The sequence below is a fragment of the Stigmatopora nigra genome, chromosome 12 (genome assembly GCF_051989575.1).
Source record: "Stigmatopora nigra isolate UIUO_SnigA chromosome 12, RoL_Snig_1.1, whole genome shotgun sequence".
In the NCBI taxonomy this organism is placed as follows: domain Eukaryota; kingdom Metazoa; phylum Chordata; class Actinopteri; order Syngnathiformes; family Syngnathidae; genus Stigmatopora; species Stigmatopora nigra.
Window position 1 is genome coordinate 8,932,899 of NC_135519.1, and position 19,571 is coordinate 8,952,469.

Here is a 19,571-nt window from a genome sequence, read left to right on the forward strand (position 1 = left end):
TTGAGTAATTCCTTAGTTTGTTGACATCTAGTGGTATAAAGTTTACAGCGCAATTTAAAACACGCGTATTTTTGTGTCTTTTGAGATTTGTTTAGAACAAACACTCACATACTCATACACATAAATACACATCCATATACAATTATACGTACACGCATACAACACAAACAAACACACGAGTGTACCTTTAAAGGACAACGTTTGATTTTTTTTCCCGGCAATGTAGATTAAAGTTTCATTTTACTTTGAATCCTTTGCCACATAACTGTAATGAAATAGAATTCTACTCAATTATGTACCTATATACTATTTATTTTTGCTTCAATATTGAGTTAATATTACAGTGTCTAACATTGACCACATGGTGACGCAATCTAACATATTATCCGTTTGTTTTCCCTTCAGCTTTTATTTGAATGAATATAACTTTTAAAATACCAGAGGTAGAGATTGATCAAGCAAGTTTATAATAAATAATAATATATGATAATACATTTCAGGTTCATGCAACTTCACAGTTATATCCAAAATGATGTTTCTTGGGGAGTATCATTACTGGGGAGTACAAATTAAATGTTGCTCTTAATTCTAAAGTTTTAAATGAACACATTGAGATCGTTTTGTTGTTTTTGTTGTCGTTTTTTATTATTTTCGTTAATCAATCGTAAACAAACCATCCCCGCCCCCCTACTGCGGGTGCCGCCTCCATGGTGTCCCACCTGTGACGTCGACGCGAATGAACTTTTACTTTGCACTGGGAAACTTGCTTTTGCGTCGACAAGTCTCCAAACAAACTGCGTCAAAGCGCTTACTGATGTGATGTAGGCGTCTCTACACTGTTTCGATTAAATAGACTGTTTTCTTCCTGCTTGGACGAAGAATAGTTGGTGGAAAATGGCAAAGACTTCATCTGGCACGCTTGGATTGATTTTCTGCTCTGCAACCATGGCACTGGCTGTGTGGAATTCCATCAGTGGTATACTATTGCTTTTTAATTTCTAGAATACATTAAGGAATGCAGATTTTATTCAATTAACAAATAATTAAACGAAAGACGAATACAGTTAGTATCTATTATCATTACAGGTGATTTATGTCATTGTTTTTCCAGCAAAATAGGTATTGATTTATTTAAATAGGGACAGAACATATTAATGAACATATTCATTTTTATGTTAATGAACATATTTATGTAAATATGTAAGTAAGTAACACAAATAAATAATCAATAAATAACAATGAGAAATAATAAATACATAAGTAATAAATAAGTTGTCAACATAATTAGTCAGCAAAATAAATAATAGTTAACATAGTTGAGCTCATCAGCTCCGTGATTTGTAAATATTCGGTTTTGTTTTTCGGAAGTAGTTTGATCCAAACCTAATGTGACTATGTAAACAGCCCAGGAATCCAGCAAGAATCTGCAGCGGCCTGTCAGGACCTCCGATCCCCTGATTGTGCAGAGCCATGCCTCAAGAGAATACCTCAGCCCGGATGAGCTTAAAAGACTCCATTTCAAGACTACTGCGGACGCTATACAGTTGTCAGAAGGACATGAAACAAAATTCAGCTGCTCCATTGATATTCCCGATACTCAACTGGAGCCCAGCATATTGTGGATGAAGAATGGTCAGGACTTGGCTACTAACATGCATGTCCTGATCAATGAACTTCAGACCATTATGGATAGGGCAACAAGGCTCCTCTCCACTGTCAGGTAATGGTGCAGATAATTTGTCATTTTCTCATTCATTAGTGGTGCATTCTCCTTAAATGAAATGTTTTTTTTTTTTAGCACACAAACTTGTTTTGCTTTATAAAAGCTACCTGGATCACCCATTATATACAGCAATCTTCATTCATAATTCACAGATGAACCCTGTTACCTTGGATTAAACTGTATTGTATTGATGCAATATGATCATACAGAGTGAACCAGGTCATCTAGTCATAAAAAAAATCTTCAATTTTTAATATTGCAATATATGGCAACCCTCAAAGGTTGCAATGTCGTTTTTCCCCTTGTGTTGTGCAGCCACAGTTTAGATGGGGTGTCTATCGAATTTTTGTTGTGGGTCACATCATTGTTATATTTTTGCTCGATCTGTCAAAATGTTAAATAAACATAATTTGGGCTATGTGCTTGAATTTGACACCTATGTGTTAAAACATTTTGGAAAATAATTGAAAATATATACTTTTTATGTGACCTCTTTGGAGAGCAGCTATTGTTTTATTGTCATGGAAGTAAAGGAACATTGCTTACGATTAATGAAAGCGAAAGTATCCTTTTAATGAGAATTGCTTTCGAGTAATTTTAACTGAAAATTAAAACGTTGGCTGTCTTGTTTTTCCATAGAAGCGTGGTTTGAATTTAGAGATCAGATTTCTTTCGTGGCAATTGTTGTTTTATGGTTACTGATACTATTGTGAAAGGGTAAAAGGCAAAGGAGTGTGGGAAGAGCTTGTTTAGGCCTGTATTTTTTTTAAATGACCGTAGGGCTATGTTCTACCAGACATTTTAGGTTATTTACATTTCAGCGGCTGTGTAGTTTCTTCTATACAATTTCATACATGTGACATCGTAAAATGTCTTACAGCATTACCGAGGTTCAGAAGACAGATGCAGGCGAATATCGCTGCAGGCTCATCATTGGCAACATGATGGTGGACTCTCAACCTATCGCCATCAGAGTAGAAGGTAAATCCATAGCAAGCTTGTTGTTTTCCTGTCATCACTATGTTGAATTTTCTTTGCAGGTCTTCCAACCTTTATCGTGCAACCCGAGGATCAAAACGTAACAAAAGACACTCCATTTGCTTTGTCATGTGAGGCTGTGGGACCTCCAGACCCAATTAATATTCGCTGGCTACGCGATGGAATTCCTGTTGGTGGCTACAATAACTCGCTAAGCATTTTCAATGTGGAAGGTGAGCCCATTTTTGTTTCTTTCTTTACTTTGAAAGGTTGTGATGCAAAAGAAATAATCAGTCTTTGGAGGCAAATTGATCTGGTATAAATGTTGAGTTTTCATTGGTCTCTTGGTGCTTTCTATACTGCTTCATTTGCAGCTATGTCAGCATCCACAATGTGCTTATTCTAAGAGATTTTACCCATTATGGGTGTTTATGAGACTATTGTTAATGTCCCTTTAACACTGTCAATTTGTGCAGGGAAGTTTTTCAAAGTGGCCTTTTGAAATATCTTTCTTCATTTAGTGATTAAATTTTAAGGGGTAATTTCATATTTTTCTTAGAAATGCAGTCATTTTACTTAGTTTATGTATGAGACCTCGTGCCTTAGGGTAAGCACTCCTGCTGTTTGATGATAAGCCTGTAGCAGAATGGGTTAAAGGTTCAGAGCTGTGCTTTGGTCCAGTGTGTGCAAGGGCCGGGGCAGGAAGGGGCTGAAGTGGGGGGTTATACTGGTATTTTGTTCGGGGGTTGGCTCCAGGGACAAAGACCTCTTTCACAGGACAGCCCACTGACGCAGGGAAGGGTTGCGGGCTGCAGCAATCTTAGTGCAGTAGTTTCACGGCACACATTGCACTTGTCGTGGGGAACAAATGTTCCATTTCCTCATTTTCCTCAGAAGGCTTCTGTGGACTTCATGTCAAATGTCATTAATATAGCTTAATGAAAAAATTACAATCTGTTTAGTGACCTAGTCTCGGAACAACATGGAGCCTTTTTTAACTGGTTAACAATAATCTTTGTAAATGGCCATGAAGATTAGTAAGGCAAAATAGATGATAAAAGTTATATTCTCCCCAAAGGCTTTGCAATACTAATATAGTGTTTTTTTTCTTCTAAATAGGTCACTTTGATAGTTTGTCAGTCATTGGCTTTATACAAGCATTTGAACTCATTAAGCATCTAGTTTCGATTCTGCTTTATCTTGGCTACCTTAGCAGTTCTGCTGTGCTGATGGAAAGGCATTCACATCATCTAGGTTGGTGTCACTCAGGGCATCATTGATGTCATTGGGTGTCCGTTAAGACTAATGCTGGACTCTCCACCCGAACCTGCTGGACTTCTACTATTGCTTTGAATGGCAATTTTATGAGATGTGATAAACCAGACTGCCTATTATAATATGACAGTAGTGTAGGAGTCGTAGTGTACTGTAGTGTTGTATGCCTTACAGTGGAGTTCATTAAAAAGTGGTGGTTAGCTGTTGGAAAATAAGGCCCGTATGCCCATAAATACTTCACTCTATTCTTGGAAACATAAGGTTTCAGCCGGGTTTCTAGAAACCTCATAATTATAGATTGCTGGAGGTACACTGCAAAAGTTCCTTCTACTCGAATCCCAACCCACCATTTGTCATTTCAAATTGGTTGATTTAATGCAAAAATAACAATACTAAAATTAAATACATGATGTTCATTTTTATTTCTGTATTTTTACTTTATCCACAATTTTTATGCACACATCCAATATTATGTCAATCAAGAGTAGACATTAAGGAACTTTAAATAACTAATTTTGTGTTGTTATCTATGTATATATTCTGTATTTGAATAGACATGTAAAGCAGTGATTTTGGTGTCACAATCTCCCTCGAAACCATTTAAGATTGAAATGTCTCTTTCTTGTTTTTCCACATTTACAAGAATGGGTCACAAATGACCTCTTCTTGTTGTGACTTGAGTCAAACCTGCTCACTTCCCACTTTGCTTCTTCCCACATCTGTTTGCTGCGTACTTGCAGAGTAAGGCATGCGGTCATGGAATTTTTACAATTTACCTAGACATTTGCCAAGGTATTTGCACTTTAGTCCAAAAAGCTTCTCCGAAGCTTCATCTAATTGCATGTCAGACTTTGAGAGCCCCTGCCATATACATTTAAAAGAAAAATGTTTGTGTCAAAAGTGTGGCACACTTCATACTGGTGCTACAGAGAAGGTCAAGAAATATAAACAAAACATTCAGTGTGTTGTGGTTAGCTCGGCTTCCGAAATGAAGCACAAAAGGGATGTTTGTTCTGGTCCTCTTTGAATTGAGCAAAGCCGGAGCTTTTAGAAAAATAGAATTACATGACAAAATTTTTTTTTGACTCATCACTGATATTTTTATTTCTCATGTTCCAGTGAAGATTAGTCTTAAATGTTATGAATGCAGTATACCTGTTGTACAGATTAGTTTTAATTGGTATTTAGTGTTTCCCACAAGAGATCTAATTTTGAAAATGAGCTTGACTCCTGTTTTTGAATGTGTCTACCTACAGCAGGTGTCAACACGTTCACTCAGTTCAGCTGTGAAGCTTACAACTCTAAAGGGGTCACCACATCCAGAGAGGCAAACATCAACATTAAAGGTATGCAACCAGTCATGATTAAAACTCTTTCACATCAAGAACAATTTCTTTGTCATTCCAGCGGTGTGAATTTGTCCATGCCAAATATTGAATTCATAAACCTTGCCAATTGCCTTCTATCTGCCCGCAGTTGGTTGGGATAGGCTCCAGCACCCACCCGGCCCTTGTTGGGATAGGCAGGACTAAAAATGAATGAATAAATAGATGTGTGTATATATATAGTAATATGGGTGTATTTGTTTTGTAGCGCTTCCCAGTTCTGTGTCTAACGTGACCATTATAGCGAGAGAGTCCAGTAAACTAACACTAAGCTGGATGCCCGGACATGATGGCTTCTCTCCATTGTCCAAATGCCACATCAGGGTTAGTGTCATCTCTGCTCGTGCATGTTTTAATGCCCCTCGGATAGATCATTACATGTTCTCTGCCTCCAAGGTAAAAGAGGTGAGTCGCAGGATAGGGGAAGTCACAATTACAAGATTCATCAACGTCACAGTGCCGCCGTTCCAGTGTGAAGTCTCCGGGATGCAAGCCATGACTTCTTACAACATGAGCGTTTCCTGTAGCAATGAGGTGGGGACATCTCCGGTCTCCCCTTGGATCCAAAGCAACACAACAGAGGGAGGTGTGTAACAACAAGGATTTATTCTCATATTATTATTCCTAATAGATGTACCATTCATCAAAAGCCCTCCATAAGTGTATGTGTGGACAGAAATGTGATCTCCCACCGACAAATTCCACCACTTTTCCTAAAGTACTATGTAGGAAATAGGGGTTGTTCCTGATGGGTGGAGTTTCCCCTTCAAGGCCCACTCTGGGGGTTATTTTGGCTAGGCGAGGACCGCATACCAAACTGTTATCAAATTTTAAACAGGACATTCTTTAAATAATTGCTTTTCCCATAGAAGGGAAAGTATAATACAACTATATAATAGTGTTATCTTTCTGGTTTCCATTATTCCCAGTGCCATCAGTTTATCCTCGAAACGTCACCATGCTACTGAATGAAACGTGGCTGGTGATCAGGTGGAAGCCTCCACCAGATGATAAGATCAACGGTATCCTGCAAGGCTATGACATTATTGTCCGACATGGGATGCAAGTCAACAAGGTGAGCAATTGATTTAGATTTAATGTGCAGTTATATTACTATACGATTTGATATATAATATTTGACCATTGGACTAATAACTAATGCCTTGCTAAAAGGTATAGTATACATAATATGTCGCTATTATATAACTCATTTTTTCCAAAGCAAATGCCTAAAATAACAATTTCAGGTGGACAGCATTTCTAAACAATTATCAAATCAGATAGGCTAATTTGATAATTGGTCAATCAATTACTAGTCGTGCTATCCATATTTTTCACTATACATAAAGTACAGATTTATGTATATGTTGCATTTGTCACATACACATTTTTATGGTGTGTCCACTACTCCAATGAGGCAGAATTGTGAGTTTCCACTAAATATCCCGTCTTACGTATGTGTATAAGTTAGTTTCCTTCCTTGAAAAAGGACAATGAATGACTAATGTGATGACGACGTATCTAAGACAGAGTTCAGATAATTTATCTTTGGATGAATGAGAAAACAAATTATGCAAACAATGTAATACACAAAAACATAGTATCGAGGACAGCTCCCCTAAGTAATAATAGCAATATTATTTATGTAATGAGAGCATATTTTTGATGACAGGTTTGTAGTAATGCTTTCTAAGACAATGATATATTTCCTTATCTTCCTTTCTGTAATGAAGTTAAGGATACACATGTGGAAAAAAAAGTCAATGTTTTTCTTCATTTGGCATGTAGCTGTGAATCACGGAAAAGTGAATATGAATACAGCAGGATGTGTATTGTAGGCTTAAATCTCCTTTGTGTTCTTCATTGTTGCTGACGTCACAGTAGTGGATGCAGACAAAAGCTTTCCATTATTCAGCACTGACTGGAAATGTGTGCATGTAAATGTATACCACACTTAGTGTAGTAAGCAATAAGTGAGCTTGGTGCCTCAGACATGCCCGTTCGTCTGAATCATGGGTTCTGCATGGCCTGTCGGATAGTCAGCATATTGGGAGAACAGAGGAACTGCAGATGCTAACATGCACTCTTGTGAAATACAGGACTTTGTCTGTCACATGGTGTCCTCAACTGCAACTGCTCATTATTTTCCTTTTCCATGGCATTTTATTTGTGGTAGCCAGCACACGTTTTGGAGAATTTCCTGGATAGAGAGAATTTTCTTCCAGTAAATGAGCCTGTTATGGTTGCAGTTTTTGTTTGTTATCAAACGATACGACGTGTGGGCAGAAAAGGGAGAAGGTGCAACAAAAAACAAAGGAGATAACAGCGACACATACTTTTGTGATTCACGCTGACTTGGTTATGTCAAAAAAAATGCAGATTTTTCACTTTTAAATAGTACTTATCTTATTGAACCTGTGACCTTCTCATGTGGAATGATTAACCTATTTTTTTTAAAAACGGATTGTGACTCTGCTGTTATTGTTCAGATCCACAGTTACACCAACACAGCCTTCATAGCAGTGCACGATTTCAACACCACGTACAGTGTGGAGGTGGCTGCATGTACACGTGCTGGAAGCGGCATGGTCAGCCCACGAGTCTGGTTGTTTGTGCCAGAAGACAGTAAGCTAATCTCGTGATTTTATTTCCCTTTTACTCGATAATATTTTGCTGCACAGTTGTAACAGTATCCCAGAAGTTATAAAATGTATCTCCCTCAGAATCTGGTCCATCACCATCCTCAAGCCCCGGCACCAAAATTCCAGATTCTGTCAGTGTTGTTCTGGGTGTGGTGTGTGGATTCTCTCTTTTGATGCTTGTCCTCTGGGTGGCTATCTGTGTACGCAACAGGACATCTGACTCTTGGCTTGGGTATGCTAAATTTTCTCTGATCAGTGTTGATTTAATCAAGCCCCCCCCCCCCCCCCTTTTTTTAAGTTCCACTATCTTATCTCTGAAATGGCATGGCTGCACCTTTACCTCTTGTACTGCTACGCTGTTCAGTAGCCAATATGTCTAGATGAGTCATCTATTTATAACTATGTCAGCCTTGAAAAAGATATGACGCTTTGTACTCCTAAATTGTCCTTGCTTCCTCACTCTTTGGACTTAAAGTGAGTATAACTGCAGCTGCCGTTTGTAAAAGTTGACAAGTAGTCTGCATTCTTGCTGACTCAGTCTTACCTATCAGGATGCGGATATTGTTATTACACACATTCAGGAAATTAGCAGCATATCCAAGGACATATCTTTGAGAGATTGTAGGAATATTTCATTGTCTAGATCTACAAAAACATTGCCATAATGTGAGTGTGGAGAATGTATTGGTCTTCATTGTGTTTTCATTGTTAACGTTTCCCCCTGCAGACGGTTGTTGGGAAGTGGACAAAAGCAACTGCCAATTGTCCAATACAAACCGCAGAGGTCCTACAATCGATCAGCTGTTGGAATAACCTGTATGTTCCTAAATACTACATTATAACTGCAAAATCCACATTTTTCAGTCACAGTCATGAAATATATGCATTTTAATTGGATTACTTTTCATATTTGGATGTTGTAATGACTCATCTATACATTATTTTTGTGCGCAGTGGTAAATCTCGGTGTCAGTGATGAACTTCATGCCAAACTGCAGGATGTGATGGTCGTGAGGAACTTGCTGTCTATAGGAAAGGTTCTCGGCGAAGGTAGATGAGGATAAAATAAGCACGAAAGAAAATTACATTTACTTTCAAGCCTATTTAATAGCTTCTCTCCTCTACTAGGTGAATTTGGCTCTGTGTTCGAGGGGCATTTAAAACAACCAGATGGGATGTCACAAAAGGTTGCTGTGAAGACAATGAAATGCAAGTTTTATTCCTTCTATTTTACAGATATCATTTTATGATTTGAATTATACAGTCATTATTAAATCTTTTGGGAAACAGTGGACAGCTTTTCTCAGAGAGAAATAGAAGAGTTTCTTTATGAAGCAGCCTGCATGAAAGACTTCCATCATCCTAATGTCATCAAGCTGCTTGGTTAGAACACACACATTATATTTCTTTCTTGGTTTGGAATGAAAATAACCGTTATTTACCATTACCATCCTGAAAATTGTGTAAAATTCTAAAGGTGTGTGCTTGGAAACCGTTGCTGGACACTTCCCTAAGCCTATGGTCATCCTGCCCTTTATGAAATATGGAGATCTACACACCTTCCTCCTGCGCTCACGCCTGGGAGAAAATCCAGTAGTAAGGAAACTAATTAGCAGTGGTATAATACAGTAATCCCTCGAATATCGCGGCTTGTAGATCAAATAAACATTTTCTCATTAAATGTACAACTATTCCTCAGTTCTTACCAACACAGACGCTCCTGAAGTTCATGGTGGACATTGCATCTGGTATGGAGTATCTCAGCGGTCGCAACTTTCTGCATCGCGACCTGGCCGCTCGCAATTGCATGTGAGTTATTGCTAAAGATGCTACATTTGTAGTACAAGTTTAAAGTATAAGTAACAGTTGTCATCTTACTTATTATTTTATCATTAACCTTCCAGGCTGCGAGATGACATGACAGTCTGTGTGGCGGATTTTGGCTTATCCAAGAAGATTTACAGTGGAGATTATTATAGACAGGGCAGAATTGCCAAAATGCCTGTTAAATGGATCGCTGTTGAGAGTCTGGCCGACAGAGTATTTACTGTTAAAAGCGATGTGGTAAGTACTCCATCCAGTTAGTACACGTTTCTTAAAAGTCACGGCTCATAATACATATCATCACAAAGACATTATACACTGTGCCTTGCTTTTTTCCCCATCTAATTATTATTTTTTTAATCTCGTCAAAACATGTCTATAAAAAAACAGTCCCAAATTATGTTAAACTACAAATTTCAATATTTACGATTAAAAAGTATGGGGAATGCTATAGCCCATTATAAGAAGCACTGTGAAATTGAACTTTGTTTCAATGTGCAGTGGGCATTTGGTGTAACCATGTGGGAGATCGCTACACGAGGGATGACACCATACCCTGGTATTCAGAACCATGAGATCTATGACTACCTTCTTGAAGGACATAGGCTGAAGCAGCCAACAGACTGTTTGGACGACCTGTAAGTGAATTCAATTCAATTCATAAATTAAAACTTGAAATGAAAGGTGATTTATATCAAAGTTATCCATTGCCCATCTGTCAATAGGTATGAAATAATGTATAGCTGCTGGAGAGTCGATCCTCTGGACCGGCCCCTTTTTTCTCAACTGAGAGAAATGCTGGAAAAAATTGCCAAAAGATTCCCGGAGTCTTTTAGTAAAGAGGATATCATCTACATTAACACCAGTTTCCAGGATGACATCCCTGATGGAGAGGAGTCAGAAAATCCTGTCCTCAGCTCCTCGCCATCGTGCAGCCGCCAGGAGGCAGAAAACTCCATAATTACTGCAGACATTCACGGGAACATGGAGCAAGAGGATGAAGATGGCCGTTATGTGGTGGTCATTGGCCCAGATACTTCACCAAGATCTGATACATTGGACACTCCTCTTTTGTGGAGTGGTTCCTCTAATGGCAACATGGGTACAGATGGTAGACGGACAGATCACAATTCCAGTGATATTTCTCATCCGCTGTAAAGTTTGGTACCAATAAATTTTTAAGTATTTTATTATAGTAAAAGAATACTCTATAGTGATTGTATACTAAACATTTTTCTATGTTGCACTGGCAGCATTTGTAGCGGTATTAGTTTTTATAAAACAATTATGCTTTGGTCTGCCCGCAGAATATGTCAACCTAAAAATGTTTGCACGTGTGAAATGGTTTCATGTATACTAGTATTTTGTGTATGTAAATATTGTAAAGTAAATAACTGACATGAATGGATATTGTATACTGTCAGAATAAATAATTTATAGACATTTACATGGATATTGTATACTGTCAGAATAAATAATTTATAGACATTTACTTTTTTCTCTTTTGTTATTGTAAGTAATCTTTGGAATGTTGCTCATTATGGTCCTCACAAGGGTTACAAATGTATAATTTAGGAAATTGGCAGATCCATTGAGGTGTGGGGGGGTATTATGAGTGACCTTTTTCAGAAAATTTTGTTGCTGCCTTTGCACAAATACCGCTCTGTCTATGTATTACTTTATGAATATATATTTATATTATATATAATCTTTTTTCTTGTTATGTTAGAGTGGCTCTATATACCAGAGTCAATTTCCATGTGCCCTTAATACATATATTTGGCGGATTTAGATGATTAAGATAAATGTGCTAACTCGTGTGACTATAATTTTCATTTTTGTATCTTATTTTGAGATATTCTGACCCCATTTGACCACTAAATCTGCCACTATTAAGAGTGATGTCCCTGAACGTCACGCGTCATTAATACACTAGGCCTATTGGAGCTGTATGTGAGATTCTTTCATGAGTTCATTCCTGCGGTGCGTTCAATACGACTGGTAAAAAATAGTGTTCACACGTTTTGACATTATGGCAGCTGCTAAAATGTGTACGTGGAGCTGTTTGATCAGAGATCATTTTTATACCTTGACATTTCTTTATATACTCTTACACGTTACTTTCGAAACTGCTTCTGCAGCCCCAGAGACGGGTTTATGGAGAATTACTGCTTCAAAAGTAAGTATGGAGTCAAGTTATGCTGACAGGCTAACTGAGTTAGCCCTATGATGCTAGCTTGCTGTCATCTCAGAACCGTGTCCGACATTTAACCTTCCATAACAATTTACAGATTGAGGTCATCAAATAATCTAAACCCTATTTTGTTAATGAGTAGATGTCGTATGAAATATACATATTATGATCGAGAAATGCTATTTTCCAATCTGGCTAGCTATCTGACTCCAAATTTGTTGGGCAGCGTACTATTGGATTTCGGGTTGTTATTTACCCCCAGAATTCCTAATTGTTGGCTTTTATGTTTAAATTATTCCCTATCGTGGTTGTTTTATCGCCAAAAATGTTAAGGTTTTGTTTCTAAAGCTAGTTTAGATAATCAATAATGTACTCATTCTCTGCCAATGACAGCAATAGCCGTCCAATCAATTTGAACTGTGAGTTTTACTGCCATTGACAGTGATAGACGTCCCATTCAAAATAGATTCAACATCTATGGTCGTCAATGGCAACATCGGGTTTAACATGTAGAGACGTTTCAAGGGCTGTCTCTAAATGGCCGTTGATTGTTTTCTTTAACTTAGAAGAGTTAGTTTTCTTTCACAAATCATCAAAATTAAACAGAAAACACAGACAGAAGTACCATTTAGATATGTACTTATTGGGCATGAACAATGGACTACTCATATTCGGCTTTTGAGTACATGTTGTTACATTATGTTAATTTGTTATGTTCAATGTCATGTTAACACTGTGGTGTGATAAAGGAGAACAATTGTTGTTCAACAGACCTCAAGACCGCTACTGTTGAGGAAATCCATGTTTAAAGAAACTAACATTGAACTGAAAGGTAGGACATTAAAACAAATATCAGTTGAGGTTTCGCAAACAGCTCATTGTTTACCATTAATCGTGTCATTTTCAGTTTTGTCATTTGGCTGCCCTGAAGAGGTCAAATTCACCATTCATTGGTATTTGAAGTACTATCCATGCCACAACGAGTTCAACAATCTTGATGTAAGTATAATTGTATGTAAAATCTGATTTTTTTTTTACCCATTTTCCAACAAGAATTGTTCTTTTCTGTAGGAAATGTATGAAAAAACACCACTAAGTCATGGGAAGAGTCTTGATCCAAATCCCCTTGTAAAAGGAGAGTACATCGAGCACAAACACAAGCCTATAATTTGTAACAGTAATTTGCGCTCATTTCCCATGTTCAAGGTAAGTTTTTTAAAGACATTCATTGCAGTAGAGTCATATAATTATTGTCTTATGATCTCACCTGCTCCATGTCCTGCAGAAAGCAAAGGCAGCGCCTCGACCTGTCGAACCACCTGTTGAGGGAAAAGTGGTGGTCAGTAAAACCGTCTACTTTACTTTTTTATATATATGCATATGTATATATATCAGTTTCACCTTGTTTTATCATATGTGCTATCTTTTCAACTGAACAGGATGGAACTGACAAATGGATTACTGAAGAATACAGCAGTGGTAAAGTGAAAAATTCCAGTACAGCCATCCAAGACAATGTTATTGCTTCCACTTGGAAAGATGGGCCTTATTTACTTGTGGTGAAGATCGTGCCCAGTAAACAAGATGTTAACTGGAATTTAACTAGTGAGTTGTTGTTGTTTTTTTAACGATGGCTTACTACATTTATCAACAAAAATATAAACATTTAAAAGAAATAATAAATAATTTAGTTCCAGTAAAGTTAGTAGTTTTTTTCTGCTGTTGCTACTACCTGCATGTATAGGGCATTTGGGGGCTGTTCTACATAAAAGAAGAAAATGAAAACTAATTATTGTACTCTGGATATTTGACATCTTACGTGCATTTTTTTCCCTCTTTGCAGTGAACGTAGTGATGAAAGGCAGGCATGGTTACATTTCCATCACCGAATACCCTCTCATGATTGTGAGTAAACAATGTGAAATTATATTTACTTTGTTGCTTTTAAAGCATTGTCTGGTAGTGCTGGTGATAGACAATGTATCGTTCTCATAAAACAGAGCATATCATCATAAAAGTTTTTGTTTTGGTTCTGCTGTTTGCTGTTTTGCCATTGCTACACCAACTACAATGTGTTGACAGTTTTACATGGTCATGTGCGTGGTGTACATCCTCTTCGCACTGTTTTGGTTCGTCTGGGCATCCTGCTATTGGAAAGATCTTCTTAGAATCCAGTTTTGGATCGCCAGTGTTATTTTCCTGGGAATGGTGGAGAAGGCGGTCTTCTGCGCTGAATATGAAAACACCAACACGGTTGGCTCTGCTTGTGAGTGTGGACTAAAATATGGCAGCAGCTTTGTGAAAACTGTTGCTAATGGTGCTGCTGTTTGGGTTCTTTAGCTCCAGGCCTGCTGATATTCGCCGAGCTGGTTTCGGCCCTCAAGAGAACCATAGCCCGACTCCTTGTCATCATTGTCAGCCTGGGCTACGGGATTGTAAAGTAGGTCGACGACGTACTGCGTCTGTTTTCGAATGATTATGTGTTGATCTATCCATGACAATTTTGAGCCTCTGTATCAACAGGCCTCGATTGGGAACTGTAATGCACCGCGTGGTTGGTCTTGGAGTTCTCTACTTTGTGTTCGCTGCAACTGAGGGCATACTGAGGATAACCGGGGTGAGACTTTGCCACGTCATATATATAAAAAAGAAAACTCTTTGATAAAAGACAGTTCTGCCGGGTTTTCAGTTTTGCGGTGCCTACCGTGCATCCGTGATCAGTGTTAAAATAAGACTTTGTTTTTCTGCTACATTTAAGAGTCGAGACAATGGCCCAGCTCTCATTACGGCGATTGTTCTGGCTGTGTTAGACTCCATCATCATCTGGTTCATATCCTTTCATTGTTTTAGTCTCAGAAGTCACCTCATCTCCGCGAATCTATCGTTCCTTCCACCCAACACTTTGGTTCCCCTTTTTCCCATTTGTCGACTTTCGTGTCGTTTTCATGCGTGATTGTCCCGTTGTGTCCTTTTTTTCCAGGCCAAAGACTCTGACTTGGCCCTGCTGGCTAACATTCCCCTGGCTCTGCTTGACTCCTCTCTATGCTGGTGGATATTCTTCCATGCACATATATACCTTTCCTTCTGTGGCTCCCTTTCTTCAGGAGAACTTCAAGCTGGTGTAGCGCTCTCTTGAACTCGAATTAATCACATTTCATTGCTTTGATGCCATTTGTTCTTCCCCTACTTTTAAAGTGCTTCTGCATGCCGCTTTACTCGCTGACCCCATTGGGAATGGATTCAAGTCCTCAAGAACTAGAGCTGCTTTTGCCCCTTTGAAGCCATTGGTGCTCATTTTAATCGAACCTCTCAGAGAGGCATCTGTTTATAAGGTGTTTGTCATTGCGGCTCTAGAAACTGCGATTGAATTATGGCAAGGAGAAAGTTGAAAAAAAAATTGGGTTAATGCACCTAAAATAAAGTCATAAATGCAATCTTGCTTTGCAGTGTATACTAAATACAAGAAATACTATCTTACTGTGCACCATAAAATACTTTCTCCTGAATCATCCAATAATTGAGTAAAATTCTTATAATGAAGGGTGCAAAGTGACTCCAGATTACATCAATCGGATTCCAATCGAGTTACGCTTTTGCCTTGACTTCCTGTTACATATTTGTCAGTCTGGCTCAAACCATCAAGACTTTGAAGCTGAGAAAAAATCCAGTCAAGTTGTCTCTCTACAGACACTTCACAAACACGCTCATTTTTGCAGTTATTGGTGAGTTAAATACACAATACCTGTCGTTAAAATGTGTTACAGTCCCCTAATTTGTCCTCCATGATCTGTTCATTAGCTTCCATCATTTTCATGGGTTGGACAACAAAGAAATTCCGTCTTGTAGATTGCCAGTCGGTACGTAGTATGGTTTAAGTAGATGTGTTAGCTGGATTTTATATCTTGAATAAAAAATGACAACAAATGGGGCCTAATTTTTTCGCAGGATTGGATCGAATTGTGGGTGGAAGATGCTTTCTGGAGGTTTTTGTTCTCCCTCATTCTACTAGTCATAATGTTTCTGTGGAGACCATCTGCAAACAACCAAAGGCAAGTTCATCTGCCATTTTCTTTTCAGTATTCCGTTTTATTTCCCCATGATCTAATGTCATATCCCACAGGTACGCCTTCACGCCACTCATCGACGACTCGGATGACGAGGAAATCGAGGAATTTATGGCCTCTTCAAACATTGGTGCGACAACATGCCAATGCTGAGATGGGCCCATCATGTTATGCACAGTTTGTTGGCACTGGTTAACATTTTTTTCCTCCCGCAGCGGATGGTATTAAACTGAGAGTCACAAAAAGTGAAACTAACGGTGCTGTGAAATCTCCAGAGACAAACTCGGTCAGTAATTCAAATGTAATTGATTTGACTGTGCAAATGCTTTTCAATAGAAAAGATTATGTTGGGGACGATAAGCAGTTTATTAGAAATCATGAAGCAGGAACCATCGTTATTCCAAGCACTGTATCACGATGTTTGGGCTTGTATAGTATGTTTTTTAGTCATTTCGGTTACTGTAAGAAAAAATCAACTTTCTGCAATAGTGCAACATGTGTTCTGCAGTCTGTGTTTTCCTACAGGCGGCAGTGTTGATTCTGTTTTTGTCTCCATCCAGGAGGAAGACTTGAAATGGGTTGAGGAAAACATTCCGAGCTCCCTCACTGATGTGTAAGTCATTGAGCATTCATGTTTATTTAGCTCAGTACACCTTTTGAATCCATGAAATGAAACGATTTGTATGTATTCAACCTTTCTTTTTGCCTTTTAGTGCCCTTCCAGTCTTGCTTGATTCTGACGAGGTATTCATTTTTAAATCTATTTAGTTATTCTGTCATATTGTATGCTAGGAATGATTGCAGATTTCAATTAAAAAAAATTACTTGCTCTGTAGGAGATCATGACGACAAAGTACGAGATGTCCAAGCTGGAGTGATGACCTTCGAAGCTCTCCGCAAGGGAGATGGCAAGTGACTCCTCACGACCTGTAATGACTGGTTGATCTTTCTTTCCTCTTAGATAATCAGTTTGACCCTTTCTTTCCAAAGAAATGAAGAGATTTTATATTAAGTGCTGTATTTATTTGCATTAAACGGGTTTTTACAAGTTAAAACAGGACCTCGTGCATGTACATACTCAAAAGACACTATGTTCATGGGGATTTAAATGGGAAGCTTATTTATAAAGATGTGCAGATCAATAGGAAGCCAAAAGGAATCAATAATATTATTATCTCATTCATTTAAAGTGAGATTTTAGAAGTATGCATGTCATGGAGAGGGAGATGACATTGGAAGAGAACATTTTGCTTCTATGCACTTTTACCATCAAAACTGTGCCTACATGTCATTGTTGTACGAAGCTTGATGTGAAATTCCAATAGTCTCAGTGTTGATGCATCTGTCGTGCATGATTGGGTGCAGACGACGTCATTTGTACAAATAAACCTCGGGCATATAGAGTAGTTAAGTATATTTGGGGGTTTTTGTCTGTCTCGAGCAATATGTCAGTGCCCTTATTTATTTGCTATAAAAGTGTACTTAAGTCATTTGTTCGCTATGTTTACTTTTAATGCGTTTACACTTGTCTTCTTCAAAGCTGGACCAATTTATAAACATACCGAACAAATTTGTCTTTTAATTTTCGTTGCCCCATTTGCATTCCATTTCACAAATACCTTGATCAATATTATTGTTTTTCCCCTTTGTTTCTGTCTTGAGATTTCCATTGGATGGTGTTGTTGCTGTAGTTTGGAGTAGGAGTACTATTGCCATGCTATCAGTGGTTAGCAAAAGCACAAGCTGATCACTGAGAGGGTTAAAAATACTGTTTTGTCAGTGTTGACGATCGTTTCCATTTTCGTGGTTGTCGGAAACACGGAATGTGTTTATGATGGCACTCGATCCTTGGTTTATATGAATTACAGACACCTGCACCTTGAGTATTTATACAGATGCCTGTTTGTCTATGCTCATAATTCTGTTTGAATTGTGAAGATGACACATGAGGGTTGTTTTTTTTTCCTTCTTGATTTTATTTTTCATGTATTTTTAAATTTATTATGTGTCGGGAAGCGTTTTAATTTAGATTTAATTACAGAAGTATGTTGAGTTTCTTCGACTGAAATTTGCTCTGTGATTACTTCAATAAAAAGACATCTTTTAGAATCATTTACTATATCCCTGCATATCACAGATGTATAGTACATTTTAAAACCAACTAACATGCAGAAAACTAAACAACATGGTTTCAAATACCCTTTAATTATTTATTTTTATTTTTTATCATAGTCAACTTCCTCAAAACTATTTCTTAGGGTGAGCTCTTGTAAAATTCTTTGACGTGAAAAATCTATGACAAGAAAATTTCCACTGTGACCTTAAATTGACAGAAAACTAACAACATGTTGATTAATATGTTCACATCTTTTATTGGCTATGGTTCAAATTTGAAAAATATAATTAACATAGAGTCAGTGAGTTTGCAAAACTCTTTGAAATGTGTTAACCGCATCATTTCATAACTTTTCATTTTGTATCTCAGTGACTTGCGTGTTTGGCCCGTTACAAGCACTCGAGCTGCTGCAGGTTTGAGACCCCCTGGCCAAAACACACTGGAACCTGGCTTTGCCTCAAGGCCTTCTTTGTATATTATCTCTCTCTTTCTCTTCTTCCCCTTCCACAGCAAATGGCTTGTGTTAGGAAGTTTGACATTCTCCAATTGTCGCTGGCAACGTCCTTTCTCCTTGGAATGGACGCATCATGTGCCTGAGAATAAGCCTCCAAAACAAAACACGCTAATGCGAGTAAAGTTGGAACACAATTGGTTATGGGATGCTGTTGCTCGACCTTTAATCTGGGTTGGATTTTTCCAAAAAGTAAATAAAAAACATGGAAATAATCACTCAACAGTCAAACTGCCAATCACTGTGCATCAGTTATGAACCATGCAGGCAATCTTTAAATTATGATGTTACTATTGGTCATACTAGATTTGTTTTTTTGTTCTAAGCATCGTACTATGATGGAGATAGTTATGTATATTCCTGTCTTTTCATCAATTTTCTAAGGATATCCAGTTTTTGATAATGTCACTAGTGTTGATTTTAGTTTCTTTTAAGATTTAAGCTTGTTGAATTTTTAAATGCGTCTAATTAATGGGAAGAATTTGAAAACCCACAATCCTTACCTGAAATATACATCAAACATGACATTCTGTAATGTTTTGTGCCCACTTTTCTGGAAAAAAAAGGGTAATTTTTCCACAAATGTAAAACCCAGGATGGCCCACATGTTGAACATTAGCATTTAATTTTGGAAAGGGAAAAAAGTAAGATGTATTTTTACATTTTTTTGACAGTTGCCATGTCTCGGATGAACTCCAAACTGCTTTGGAAGTATACTAAAGCCTTTCTTGCCATTCATTTAGAGAACTTTTGATCACTATCCAGGATTTCTGTGCTGTAGTTTCAACTACTTAACTCTTACATGACAACAAGTGCTGGGGTAGTGATTATGATCAATTGAGACAAAATAAAGAAGAGC

General features: G+C 37.8%; 2 protein-coding genes across 3 annotated transcripts; both read left to right on the forward strand.

The window, feature by feature from the left end:
• The first annotated feature begins 705 nt into the window (after positions 1-705).
• Positions 706-11,274, forward strand: mertka (c-mer proto-oncogene tyrosine kinase a). Its single transcript, XM_077730305.1, has 19 exons — positions 706-976; positions 1,405-1,720; positions 2,604-2,704; positions 2,764-2,934; positions 5,233-5,322; positions 5,570-5,685; positions 5,758-5,947; positions 6,291-6,436; positions 7,851-7,986; positions 8,085-8,235; positions 8,731-8,819; positions 8,958-9,053; positions 9,132-9,212; positions 9,294-9,386; positions 9,481-9,599; positions 9,703-9,812; positions 9,908-10,067; positions 10,329-10,465; positions 10,553-11,274. Exons 1-19 carry the CDS (start codon positions 895-897, stop codon positions 10,983-10,985), a joined length of 2,817 nt encoding a protein of 938 aa, XP_077586431.1. The 5' UTR covers positions 706-894; the 3' UTR covers positions 10,986-11,274.
• Positions 11,275-11,790: 516 nt separating this feature from the next.
• Positions 11,791-17,532, forward strand: tmem87b (transmembrane protein 87B). 2 transcript variants are annotated; one of them, XM_077729759.1, is made up of 19 exons: positions 11,791-12,006; positions 12,793-12,853; positions 12,929-13,020; positions 13,093-13,227; positions 13,307-13,360; positions 13,461-13,626; positions 13,865-13,926; positions 14,104-14,287; positions 14,362-14,461; positions 14,545-14,638; positions 15,002-15,073; positions 15,635-15,743; positions 15,820-15,878; positions 15,967-16,070; positions 16,142-16,215; positions 16,301-16,371; positions 16,646-16,698; positions 16,799-16,829; positions 16,922-17,532. In XM_077729759.1, the coding sequence occupies exons 1-19, from the start codon at positions 11,860-11,862 to the stop codon at positions 16,961-16,963; spliced, it is 1,710 nt and encodes a 569-aa protein (XP_077585885.1). In that variant the 5' UTR covers positions 11,791-11,859; the 3' UTR covers positions 16,964-17,532. The 2 variants fall into 2 exon arrangements, with proteins under 2 accessions (XP_077585885.1, XP_077585884.1); XM_077729758.1 differs by lacking the exon at positions 15,002-15,073 and adding an exon at positions 14,780-14,850 and having other exon boundaries at positions 11,793-12,006; positions 15,634-15,743.
• The last annotated feature ends 2,039 nt before the right edge of the window (positions 17,533-19,571 follow it).